Consider the following 14,207-nt stretch of genomic DNA (forward strand, 5'->3'; position numbering starts at 1 on the left):
CACCCTGCAACATCTGAAAGACAACCAGTCTTGTCCATTACCAGAAAGAAAATCTCACTAGCAGAGGATCATGAACACACTTGGAAAACTTTTTACATCAAATCAGTGTTTATTGGACACAGAACTAACCTCAGATGGATGCTGAGATTATCTGTCTTCAGGTTCCCCTGGATTTTTCCCTTCTGACCCCCCTCTTGGATAACCTCCTCTAACACCAAGCAGGCTGCCTGATGAGGAGGTTGGCTCTAGAGTGGATAGGATTGTCTTAAATTCTTCAGGGTAGAGGACCTCACAAAGCTTTATCTTACTAATGCTGACCAATAATTACAGCTTAAATTATGCCTTTTACTAACAAAGTCCCTGAATTTCACTTCTTGTCAACCTGTGCAAAGAATGTAAGGAAAGAAGGAAGAATACAAAAAATTTTTTAAATGAATTGCTTTGAAAGATGGGGACTTGAGAGGATCGAGGTCTCCTGCTCTAAAGCCACAAATATATAGAGCAACATTAGCTGGTGCTACACACAGTAGTAATTCAACTAGCTTGGATTTTGGATTGTCAAAATAAAAAGGAGTGAAATATTAATTTAAGCAGTAGTTCCCAGAGCCTCTTAAAAATACAGAGAGACTTAGGTCATTTACATTTTTCAGAGATCCCAGGATATTAAAAAAAAAAAAAAAAAAAAAGGAAGCAAAAAATACCAAAACATGTTTACAAAAATTGTGGGATGTTTTAGAATATTTTATATTTAACAAATTAATATTTAATATACAAACACAACAGAATATACAGGCTACCAGGAGTCCAGGATTTGTATTACATATTAACTGGGCACTGCACATGAAGAGGTCTAATACTGAACCCAAGTTTAAAAAAACATTTTTATTTTTTGCTAAATCCTATCAGTATATCCCTGTGACCATGTATATAACCTCATTTGGTGATAATATCAAATGTTTTCCTGACATTCCTGGCAGCTCCCAGTGAACATCCTTTCTTTAACCCAACCACCAAGGAACCCGACTGTCTAGGTCTCCTACCTAAAGCCAGAGCTCCTGTCTTGGAAGGCAGTGGGTTTTTAAGATGGCGGTGGCAAACCATTTGAGAATCTGATGAAATCTCTGGTCCCCAACCCCCAATTCCTCCCTCCTTCCCCAACCAACAAATGTACATATAAAACAAAATTATGTACAATTGGGGCTGTAGGCTAGGGATCCCCTAAAATGCATGCACATATAGGCTATGGGCTCCAGGTTAAGCAGCCTTCCTCAGGAAGGTTCTCCCCCCAGGATTTTGTTATTTCTCCATGAAGACGGTACTCGGGGGTTGAATGTGCCAGAGGCTCAGAAACAACTTGGTGATTTGGTGGTGGTGGAAGGAAGGGTGGGAAGAGTACAAGCAGCAGCACAAGACCGTGAACAGTTGAGACACCACTTAGGAAAGATGCCCCCTAACTGGCGCATCTGTACGCACAGCTAACCCCCTAGCTCCCGCCTCCACGTTGCCTGGCAACAGAGCTGCGCAAGCGCACGTGCGTGCGTAGGAGGCCCTTGTTCTCCCCTCCCCCTCCCCTTGGGCGGTGGAAACCACCAGGCTTGCGGCCCTCCTGCCTCCACCTCGAAGGAGACTTCGGTCGGAGTCAGGAGTTCGTCGCCAGGGGCAGGACGACGCCGGCACGCAAGGGGCGAAGGGGAACACCATGCAGGTGGGCACCCAGGGGAGTCACCGGCTGGGCCTCCAGTGAGCACCAGGGTGGGGGGCGGCCCACAACGGGTGGGTTCTAACATTTGTTCTAACATCTGTTCTGGTAAGAGCTAAAGTGTGCGTGCGTCTCAGTCGAGGTTTCGGGAAGTCCGAACTGACTCCAGGAGAACGCCATTTTTCAGCGCTCAAGACAGGTTTGTCTGTGGGGGGCAGCATTCGGAGTTGTTGGGGGTGGTGGTGTGTTCGCCCGAGGCCTTGGAGCTCGACTGCTGGACTCTCTGACTTGAGAACTAGACCAGAAACTTTAGCCTCCGTGGGACGCAGTGTGTAAGTCCTCTGCTCCCGGCCTTTTAACACGGTCGTAACGGAAACCCAACAGCTGCATTGTCTTGAGAGAGACCAGCTGTCCTTGGAGTTTCTCAGTTTCTCCTTCCTACCTGATGGCGAAAGCTCTGTTCGGCTTCCCTGTGTTCCTCAGAAGGAGGCTCCTCTGTGTAAAGCTTCCTTATTAATCGGAAGCCTGTGTCTTCGTTTCTTCTTTTACCAGGGTCAAAGGTCCACTTGGTGACTTTCAGAAACAGCTTCTTCCCACCTGCTCCCCAGATGAAAACCACTGTGATTGTTGTTTTACATATTTATTTTTATTGGCAGATACTGCATAATTCACTAGGATATTTTGAATATAAGTTACAAATAATTTTTAAAAAGATTTTATTTATTTATTTGACAGAGAGAGAGAGAGAGATCACAAGTAGGCAGAGAGGCAGGCAGAGAGAGGGCGGGAAGCAGGCTCCCTGCTGAGCAGAGAACCTGATGTGGGGCTCAATCCCAGGACTCTGAAACCATGACCTGAGCCACCCAGGAGCCCCACTTAATATAATTTTTAATGGATTGTCCTTTTGTTTTAATAATAGATTCCTAGCAAGTACATTTTGTCCAGTCTGTAAAAAGTTGCAAATTCGTCTGTATTTATACCTCTCTTCAAGAAATAGGCCACATACGACTGAGAGTGAAGTTAATAGCCCATTATCTTTTGTTCATTTATTCATTGATTTATTCAGCAGTCAGTAATTCAGTGTTTATGTTTAGTTTTGGACTTATTCTGAAAGAGTTTACTGTGAGGGAATAAGAGGGAAACAGATGTAACTATTTGTGGTATGATCAAAGCTGTAATAGTTTTAACAAATAGATTGTGGTACCTATTTCTATCAGATAAAATTTCATAGATAATTTCTAAAAGTGAAAGAAAGAATAGACTCGGGAGCCTTTACTGTTAAATTCCATTGCACTGAACTCCTGGATCAGTTAAGGAGGAGCAGAGAAGGTATAAATAAAACCATAAGAAAGTGGTATCATGAGTATCAAGAAAGATCATTTTAACAAGAAAGGAATGACAGAGTCTCTCCAGTTCTGCTTAAGAGATCAAATACAGTGAATACCCATTGAAATGAACAACATGGAGCTTGTAGGTGACATTCGGTAGAGCACTTTTGAAAGAATTGGAAGCAAACTTGGGAGTGGATTGAAGAGTTAGTGAGATATGGGAGTGATTACAGCTTATGTAGACAATTGTTTCAAGAAGTTTAACTGCGAAGGATGAAGGAGAAGATGGTAAGGCATGTCAGGTGCAGAAGGAGTTTTTTAAAAAGGTAGTGCTGGAATTTCTGATGATAATGAGCTACTCTTCTGTGCATACAAGTAAAAATGCTGGCTAGCATGTAAAACATATTTCCTTTAAAGTGTCAAAGAGATGATAGTAAGAAACTAGGAGACAAAAACTGAAGGGAAATTGGAAAACCAGATAAATGGATTTCCACAGTTCCAAAGCCACTTTTACCCTGAAGGCATTAGCAGTCTGTGTGTTGATCCTGGGTGTAATCACAGGGTGAGAAGGAGCCAAAGGAGTGTGGACCACCAAAGAATGGAAGACTAACTAATAGGAATAGGAACAAGAGATAAACTCATGTATAGGAGAACTCAGAGAAGGTTGTCTTGATGCTTAGTGGAAAGGGGAGAAAAAGAAAAGAAATAATACCTGTCCCCAAGAAGTTGTGGCCCACGACAGCTCTCACATAGATTACAACCTAAGGCATATTGTCTGGGTGGTCTAGCGAGACTCAAATTATGAATTTGGTATATATTAGTTATATACTTACTGCCCATAATGCCTGAAAGAAATAAAAAATCCTCTGTGTAGGAGATATCTTTATCTTAGGCCTCAGAGAATTGCCTCAGGTAAGTTCTCAAGGACTTCAAACAAATCAGTCAAAAGTAACTAAGCACATAAAGGAAACAGGGCACCATGAACATGAATGAACAGAAGACTTTTGCTAGAATGATCAGAAGCAGGTTATAAAACAATTATTTTTCTTAGTTTAAAAAAGTAAAAGCCTAGACTGAAATTATCTGCAGGGAGTAGTGAGTTTAAAAATTTGATTAAAATACACCTATACTCTACAATGAATAATCCAAAAGAAAATTCAGAAAGCAATCTCCTATATATTTGCATCAGAAGAATAAGATATTTAGGAATAGGGACACCTGGTTGGCTTGGTTAAGTGTCTGTCTTTGGCTCAGGTTATGATCCTGGGGTTTCAGCATCGAGCCCTGCATCAGGCTCCCCGCCTCCACCCCACCCCAGTGAGGAGCCTGTGTCTCCCTCTCGCTCTGCCTACTGCTCCCTCTACTTGTGCTCTATTTCTCTATGTCAAATAAATAAAATATATTTTTTAAAGATTTTAATTATTTATTTGATAGAGAGGCAGGCAGAGAGAGAGGGAGAAGTAGGCTCCCTGCTGAGCAGAGAGCCTCATGCAGGGCTTGATCCCAGGACACTGGGATCATGACCTGAGCTCAAGGCAGAGGCTTAACCCACTGAGCCACCCAAGTGCCCCTAAAATCTTTATTTTTTTTTAAGATTTTATTTATTTATTTGGCAGACAGAGATCACAAGTAGGCAGAAAGGCAGGCAGAGAGAGAGGAGGAAGCTGGCTCTCTGTGGAGCTGAGAACCCAATGCAGGGCTTGATCCCAGGACCCTGGGATCATGACCTGAGCTGAAGGCAGAGGCTTTAACTCACTGAGCCACCCAGGCACCCCAATAAATAAAATCTTAAAAAAAAAAAAAAAGTAAAACAGTAAGAAACCACTGCATACCTTTTAGAGTGGCCAAAATCTGGAGCACTGACATCATCAAATGCTGGCCAAGATGTGGAGGAACAAGGACTCTCATTTATGGCTGGTGGGAATGCAAAGAGATATAGCCCTTGGAAGACAGTTTCTTATAATATTATACATACTCTTATCATTCAGTCCAGCAATCACATTACTTGGTATTTACCCAAAAGAGTTGAAAAGTTACATCCACACGAAAACCTGCACTTGGGTGTTAACAGCAGCTTTATTCATATTGTCAAAACTTGGAAGCAACCAAGATGTCCTTTAGTAGGTGAATGGATAAATTAAATGTGGTATATTCAGAAGATAGAACATTATTTAGTGCTTAAAAAGAAATGAGTTATCAAACCATAAAAAGATATAGAGGAGCCTTAAATGCATATTACTAAGTGAAAGAAATCTATCTGAGAAGACCATAAACTAACTGATCCCAACTATATACCACTTTGGAAAACTATGGAGACATTCAAAAGATAACTGGTTGAAAAGGGGGAAAGAACAATAGCCAAACTATGGAAAGAACCTAGATGTCCATCAACAGATGACTGGATAAAGAAGTTGTGGTATATATATACAATGGAATACTATGTAGCCATCAAAAAACAAAATCCTGGCATTTGCAACAATGTGGATGGAACTAGAGGGTATTATGCTAAACAAAAGAAGTCAATCAGAGAAAGACAATTGTTGGATCTCTCTGATTCAAGGAATCTGAGAAGGAGGGCAGGGGATTGTGGGGTGTAGGGAGGGAAAAAATGAAACAAGATGGGACCAGGGAGGGAGACAAACCATAAGAGACTCTAAATCTCAGGAAATAAACTGAGGGTTGCTGGGAGGTGGGGTGGAGAGGCAGGGATAGGATGGCTTGGTTATGGATATTGGGGAGGGTATGTGCTATGGTGAAGGCTGTGAATTGTGTAAGACTGATGATTCACAGACCTGTACCCCTGAAGTAAATAATACATTATATATTAATTTTAAAAATTCCAACAGTAAAAAGACAACCCAATTTAAAAATGGGGGAAAAAAAAAGAAGCGGGGGGGGGGGGGCGGATGAATAGGCAGAGCACAGAGGATTTTTAGTATAGGGAAAATAGACTGTATGGTACCATAACAATGAGTACATGTCATCATGTGTTTTCCCAAACTCATAGAATATACACCCAGAGGGAAACCACAATGTACACTGTAGACTTTGGGTGAGTATGATGTGCCGATGTAGGTTCACCACTTGTGAAAAATGTGTTATTCTTGTGGAGAATATTGGTAGTGGTAGCAGCTGTGCATATGTGGGGCAGAGGTATATGGGAAATCACTGTATCTTCCATTGAGTTTTGCTATGAACCTAAAACTGTTTAAAAAATAAAGTCTTAATAAAATAAAAAAAAATTGTTGCTGTTTTATTTTGGCTTCTTAAAAAATGTTGAATCAACACCTTATTTATTAAAGATTTTATTTATTTGCTAGAGAGAGAGCACAAGCCAGGGGGAGCAACAAGACAGAGAAGAGCAAGCAGACCTCCTGCTAAGCTGGTACTCTGACTTGGGGCTTGATCTTAGGACCCTGGGGTCACAGCCCTAGCCAAAGGCAGATGCCTGACTGAACCAGCCAGGTGCCCCTTATTGTGACACCTGTGAAGAATTTGCTTTAAACAAAGTTACCACTCTGGTGAAGGATATTGTTAATGGGTAAGGCTATGCATATGTGGGTACAAGGGTATATGGGAAATCCCTGTACCTTCCTCTCAATTTTGTTGTAAACCTAAAACTGCTCTTAAACAATTTTCTTTATTCCAAAACAAAAACAAAAGATTTTTTTAAATGGGCAAAGCTTCTGCACAGCAAAGGAAACAGTCAGCAAAACAAAGAGGCAATCCACAGAATGGGAGAAGATATTTGCAAATGACAATACAGACAAAGGGCTATTATCCAGGATCTATAAAGAACTCCTCAAACTGAACACACCCAAAACAGATAATCACGTCAAAAATGGGCAGAAGACATGAGCAGACATTTCTGCAATGAAGACATACAAATGGCTAAAGACCCATGAAAAAATAGTCATCACTACTAGCCATCAGGGAGATTCAAATCAAAACCACATTGAGATACCACCTTACACCAGTTAGACTGGCCAAAATTAACAAGACAGTAAATGTTGTGTTGGAGAAGATGTGGAGAAAGGGGAACCCTCTTCCACTGTTGGTGGAAATGCAAGTTGGTGCAGCCACTTTGGAAAATAGTGTGGAGATTCCTCAAGAAATTAAAAATAGAGCTTCTCTAGTACCCTGCAATTGCACTACTGGGTATTTACCCCAAAGATACAGATGTAGTGAAAAGAAGGGCCATCTGTACTCCAGTGTTCATAGCAGCAATGGCGACGGTCGCCAAACTGTGGAAAGAACCAAGATGCCCTTCAACGGACGAATGGATAAGGAAGATGTGGTCCATATACACTATGGAATATTATGCCTCCATCAGAAAGGATGAATACCCAACTTTTGTATCAACGTGGACAGGACTGGAAGAGTTATGCTGAGTGAAATAAGTCAGTCAGAGAGAGTCAATTTTCATATGGTTTTGCTTATTTGTGGAGTATAAGGAATAACTCGGACATGGGGAGCTGGAGAGGAGAAGGAATTGGGGGAAATTAGAAGGGGAGATGAACCATGAGAGACTCTCTACTCTGAAAAACAATCTGAGGGTTTTGGAGGGGAGGGGGATGGGAGGTTGGGTGAGCCTGGTGGTGGGTATTAAGGAGGGCATGTGTTGCATGGAGCACTGGGGGTGGTGCATAAACAATGAATTCTGGAACACTGAAAAGAAATTTAAAAAATAAAAATTTTTTTTAAATGGGCAAAGAATTTGAATATATATCTCTTCAAAGAAGACATACAAATGGCCGATAAGCACATAAAAAGCTGCTCAATATCATTAATTGTTAGAGGACTCTAAGTCAGAATCACAGGGGCACCTAACTAGCTTAGTCAGTAGAACCTGTGACTTGATCTTGGGGTTGTGACTTCAAGCTCACATTGGGTGTAGAGTTTATAGTTAAAAAAAAAAAAAAAAAAAAAAGTTTAAAAATAAAAATAAATAGGGGCACCTGGGTGGCATAATAAGCTAAGCATCTGACTGAATCTTCGTTTTGGTTAAGTCATGATCTCAGAGTCATGAGATTAAGCCTCGTATCAAGCTCCATGCTCAGTGCAGAGTCTGCCTGGGTTTCTCTCTTTCTGCCTCCTGCTTGTGTACATGTTCTATCCAAAATACATAAATCTTTTAAAAACATAAAAATAAAATTCCCAATCAGAGGCCACACTTATAGGGTAATAATTATCAAAACAGAAAATGACAAGTGTTGATGAGGATGTGGAGAAATTAAAATCTTGTGGGTTTGCTGGAGGGAATGTAAAATAGTGCAACTGCTGTGGAAAACATTAGGGTAGTTCCCCAAAAAGTTACATGTAGAATTATCATTTGATCCAGCAATTCCACTCCTAGGTATATAGTCAAAAGATTTGAAAGGGACTCCAACAAACTTGTACATTGATATTGGAAACAACCCAAATGTCCATCAGTGAATGAATGGATAAACTGTGGGGTGTACTTAAAATAGAATATTATTCAGACTTACAAGGGAAGGAGATTCTAATACATGTTTCCACATGGGTGATCTTTGAAAACATGCTAAAGGAAATACACCAGTCACAAGAGGACAAATACTGTATGATTCCACTCATCTGAGGTAAACTAGGACAGTCAAATTCATACAGACAGAAAGTAAAATAGTGGTTACCAAGGCTAGGGTACAGCTCAGGAATGGGGAGCTATTGTTTAATAGGTACAGAATTTGATTTTGGGATGATGAAACATTATGGAGATGAATAATGGTGATCATTGTATCACAGGATGAAGGTACTTAATGCCACTAAAGTGTTCCTTTCAAAAATGGTTAAGGTAGTACATTTGCCATAGTAAAAATTTTTGGTGAAGAGCTAAATGAAAAGTCTTGAAATGAAAATGTGCAATAAAAGGAATAAAAACTATTGGTGGATAGGTTTATCAGGTCATTATGGAAATATGGAAAGATACAAAACTTAATAAGCAAAAATCTGGCATTTCAAGTTGGATTTCAGTTGTAGAGTTGAATTTTCCAGCACTTTTAAAAGATGCCATTCTACAATTTCTAAAAGCCCAGTGAATCCACATAGGATAAATGAAAGAAGTACATGAAGGGAAGGAAAAATTCTTCTCTATCTTCAAAATCTTCCAGCTGGACTAAATTAAATTTACATAAGATATAGTAACAAGAGAAAAAAAACAAAGTTTTATTATGTGCACATGGAGACCCAATGATGATACTGAGATTTTTTTTTAAGATTTTATTTATTTATTTGACAGAGAGATCACAAGTAGATAGGCAGGCAGAGAGGGGGGGCGGGAAGCAGGCTCCTTGCTGAGCGGAGAGTCCAATGTGGGGCTCGATCCCATGACCCGAGCTGAAGGCAGAGACTTTAACCCACTGAGCCACCCAGATGCCCTGATGATACTGAGATTTAAAGAAATGATGGAGGCAGATAGTTTTTATACTTTCTAGATACAGTAAATCTGTGAGGAATTGACAAATCAAAGAAAACTTTTGGGAACTTCAGTTAGTAAGGAATTCTAAACAGAATTTGGGCTATGGTAGTAAATTAGTAAAAAGGAACAAGGGTTATTAATACAGGCTTCTGGGCTCTAAATTTCCCATCTTTGGTGATAAGGATGTCTCTTTACCTCTTTACCCTCTTTGCAGGGAGGGTACTTTTCACATGGAAGATTTATTTCCTGATTTCAGGGGGACAGAAGAGTCTTGAGTGTCCTTGCATAAGTCTGTCTCTTAACTAATTTTAATTTAAAATAACCAGTGTGCCAAAGTGGCCCATCTTGAGGTAGCCTGCCTTTGGGACTTACATACACAACTAAATACATCATGCAACCCTGCATAGAACTACGAAGAAAATGTCAAATGCAGGCAAACAAAGAAAAGACAAATTATCTTCAAAAGTGTAAGAGATCGGGAACTGATTTTTCAACAGCAGATCTAAAAAGTAGTGAATAGTGTGTAGGGAGAAAAAAAACTATACTCAGAAAAATTATTTTTTAGGCTTCCAGATTTGTTGGACTCTATTCTATTTTATTGTTTTTTATTGAAGTATAATAAATCTATTGTGTTATATTAGCTTCTGGTGTGCAGTATGATTCAACAGTTCTGTACATTTTTTCAGTGTTCATCAAGATAAGTGTACTCTTAATCCCCTTTTACTATTTCACCCATCCCCTCACCTCCCACCCTTCTGGCAACCACCAGTTTGTTCTCTGTATTTAAGATCTGGGTTGTTTTTTGTTTTTTGTTTTTGTCTCTTCTTTCTTTGTTCATTTGTTTTGTTTCTTAAATTACACATATAAATGAAATAATATGGTATTTGTCCCTCTGATTGACTTATTTCACTTAGCAGTATAGCCTCTAGGTCTATCCATGTTGTTGCAAATGGCAAGATCTCATTATATTTTATGGCTGAGCAAAGAAAAATTATTTTTATAAAGAGAGCAAAATAAAAACATGCTGAAGGTATTTGAGAGAATAATGCCCTAGCAAGTCTTGACTAAGGGGAATTCTCAAGGTTGAGAGGGAGAGTGTTTCCACATGGATGGTCTGAAATTCAACAAGGAATGGAAGAAAAAGATGGTAAATAATGTGAGTAAATCTAAGGAAATGTTGGCTAATTATAACAGCAATATTAATGATGATAATGTATTATTAAGAAAAAAATATGGAAATAGAATGAGTTACAGAAGGGTAACTTATGGCCCCTCTCCCAAAATTCATGTTGAAATATCCCCAGTGTGATGGCATTTGGAGGTGGAGTCTTTCGAAGGTAATCAGGTCATGAAGGAGGGAATTACTCATGAATGGTATTACCGCCCGCCAGAAAGCTAGCTTGCTGTCTTTCAGCCATGAAAGGCTGCAAGGAGAAGGCAGCCATCTGCAACTCAGAAGAGGGCTTTCACCAGGACCCAACCATGCTAGCACTCTGATCTCTGATTTACAGCCTTTAGAACTGTGAAAAATAAATTTCTGTTGCTTATCATCCACAGTCAACAGTAAATTTGTTACAGCAGCTTGAACTAAGACAGTAACGTGTAAGTTGGAAAAGGGGTACGTGGAGTTGATGTATTATAAACATAAAACAGAAAGGACCAACAGAGAAGCACAAAATAAAATGGTAGATCTAAACCTAGTATATCCATATTTACCTAGAATGTAAATGGACTCTATGCTCTAGTTAGAGACTTTAAGACTGGATTAAAAATAAAACCCCCTAACTATATGCTATTTATATGTCTAAAACATGTAGATACAGTTGAACATAAATGGATGGATAAGCCACAAAAGGGAAAAGGAAGTTCTGCTTTTGAGTTATTAGTAACTGTGAGCTTTGAGGAACACTCACTATCCACAAAAAAAAATCCACAACAAATACAGTCTGCAAAAAAACTTGTATGTAAACGAAGGGTTGTTGGAGGGGCGGTGGGTGGGGAAATGGGATAACTGGGTGATAATGAGCATTAAGGGCACGTGATGTGATGAGCACTGGGTGTTACATGCAGCTGATGATTAACTGAACTCTACATCTGAAATTAATGACATACGGTATGTTGGCTAATTGAATTAAAAAAAAAATCACAAAACTTGTATGTAGTCTTGCTGCTCTCATAGAGTCTCTGGGAGCTGCTCCACTCCCAAACAGACAAATGAGGGTTGAGCCCTGAGTGGGAAGTAAGACTATGTTGTGGGTGGGAATATCCAGGATCCAGGCTAAGGGGTCACCAGGGTCAGATCAACAGAGGCAGGATTCAGGACTGGAACTACAAAGAGCTGAGAGGTGGAGAAAAACTGAAGACGTGTAGGCAGCAAGGAAGGGTTCCCTGAGGCCTGAAGACCAAAGCAACACATTGACCTTTGGAACAATCGAGGTTACAGGAGAAAGTCTCTATTATCAAAAGTCCTCTAGGGAGGTATAAGAAGTTTGATGAGTGAGAAGCAGTACTCCTGGTTAACAATGAAGCATACCCTCTTTGAAGAAAATTTGCAGTATAGCCAGAAAACACCCACATTTTAAAAGAAATATGATCTCACATTTTAGAAGAAATATTATCCCAAAATAATCACATAAGACTACTACAAATGCTAAACAAAGGCAAGAAATAACAAATTTAGATTCCTAAGGACCGTAATTGCCCAAGACAAAATCCCTGTCATGAAGTGTTCAAAGAACTAGAAAGTGAGATTACAAAGATGAGTTTATATAGGAAACTATTAAGAATGAACAAATAGCCCAAGTATCCTTCAATAGATGAATGGATAAGAAGATGTGACACACACACACACACACACACACACACACACACACACAGAGGGAGGAATATTATTTAGCCATAAAAAAGAATGAAATCTTGCCATTTGCAATAACACAGATGGCTCTAAAGAGTATAATGCTAAGTGAAATAAGTCCAAGAAAGACAAATACATTATTTCACTCAATGTGGAAGTTAGAAACAAACAAAAAAAAATCAAAAAACAGACTTTAACTATAGAGAACAAACTGGTAGTTACCGACAGGGAGGTGAATGGGGAGATGGATGAAATCGGTAATGGAAAAAGAGTATACTTATCATGGGGTATCTGGGTGGCTCCGTCAGTTAAGCGTCTGCATTTGGCTCAGGTCATGGGATTGAGCCCCATGTCTGACCCTCTGCCTTTCCCCTGGCTTTTGTTCTCTCTCCCTCTGTCAAATAAATAAAATCTTTAAAAAAATATATACTTATCATGATGAACAGTGTGAGTAATATATAGAATTGCTGAATCACTGTATTGTATACCTGAAATTAATGTAGCACTGTATATTAACTGTAATGAAATTAAAATTTTAAATGAATGAACAGAAAAATGAAATACTTTGATTAAAATACAAAAAAAAAAGGAATGAATAGATAAAGGAATGGAAAGGAGCTTGTAGAAATAGAAACTATACTTGTTGTAGTAAAAAGATGAATGGACCTCTAATTTTTTTGCTGAATACTAAAGTTTCTAAGTTTTGCTATTATGAATACTGCTGTGGTAAATAGGGGAAGAGGAATTTTTTTTTACATCTCTGATTATTTTTTTTTCTGATTATTTTTTTAATAAAGATTTCTAGAAGTTTAAAAAAAAGAAACTAAGACAAAAGCCCCTGCATGAATAAGCATATTAGTTACCAATTACGGTGTGATAAAATAGCCCGAACTCTAGCAGCTTAATACAACAAATATTTATTATCTCAAAGTTTCTGGGGGTCAGAAGTCTGTGAGTGGCTTAGCCAGGTGGCTGTGGCTCGAAATACCTAATAAGCGTTTATCATTAACACATCAGCTGGGGCTGCAGAATCTGCTTCCAACATGGCTTACTCACATGACTGCTTTCAGGAGGCCTCAGCTTCCCACCATTTGAGCTTTTCAATAGGGCTGTTTTATGGAATGAATTGTGTCTTCCCAAAATTCATATGTTGAGACCCTAACCCCAAATGTGACTATATTTGGAAATAGCATGTTTAAGAAGGTAGTTAAGGTTAAATGGAGTCATAAAGTTCGGTTTCTAATCCAAAAGGACTGGTGTCCTTCTAAGATGAGTAAGGGACATGAGAATGTTCTCTCCATGCCAACTCCCCAGTCTTTCTCTGTGCACAGAGGAAAGTTCATATGTTAATACAGCAAGAAGGTGGCCACCTGCAAGCCAGGTGTCTCACTAAAAACTAACCCTGCCTGGTAACTTATTTGGGACGTGCAGTCTCCAGAACTATGAGAAAATAAAATTCTATTTAAGCCACCCAGTCTTATATTCTGCTGTGGCAGCACAAGCAGACAGACTAACATGGGCTGCTTGAGCATCTTTACAGCATGGCAGCTGGTTTTCCCCCGAGCAAGAGATGAAAGAGATTGAGAGAAAAAACTGGCAGCAATGCCTATTCTGACTTAGTCTCAGAAATCAAGAGGTATCACTTCTATCATGTTTTCAGTTTATTAGAATTGAGACACTGGGTCCAGCCTACTCAGTGGGAGTGGGATGAAACTTTACTTCTCCAAAAAGGAGTGTGAATTTATGGATTTATTTATTTTAAATTTTTTTTAATTTTTTTTTAAATTTATTTGACAGAGATCACAAGTAGGCAGAGAAGCAGGCAGAGAGAGAGGAGGTAGTAGGCTCCCCGCCATGTGGAGAGCCTGATGTGAGGCTCGATCCCAGGAG

General features: G+C 39.4%; 1 protein-coding gene across 3 annotated transcripts in view; it reads left to right on the top strand.

Annotated features, from left to right (window-relative positions):
- The first annotated feature begins 1,529 nt into the window (after positions 1-1,529).
- Positions 1,530-14,207, top strand: part of PDCL2 (phosducin like 2) — a 38,862-nt gene continuing 26,184 nt past the window's right edge. Inside the window, exons 1-2 of one of the 3 annotated variants that reach the window (XM_082728660.1) lie at positions 1,530-1,705; positions 1,813-1,898. Coding sequence is in view for 1 of the 3 variants with exons in the window: in XM_082728659.1 (XP_082584785.1) it covers positions 1,700-1,705 (6 nt within the window). In the remaining 2 variants the exon portion in view is untranslated. Of the gene's footprint in view, positions 1,706-1,812; positions 1,899-1,935; positions 2,032-14,207 lie in introns of those variants that run through there. The other 2 variants (XM_082728659.1, XM_082728661.1) reach the window with 2 other exon arrangements.

This window comes from Mustela nivalis, assembly GCF_964662115.1.
Source record: "Mustela nivalis genome assembly, chromosome: 4".
In the NCBI taxonomy this organism is placed as follows: Eukaryota; Metazoa; Chordata; class Mammalia; order Carnivora; family Mustelidae; genus Mustela; species Mustela nivalis.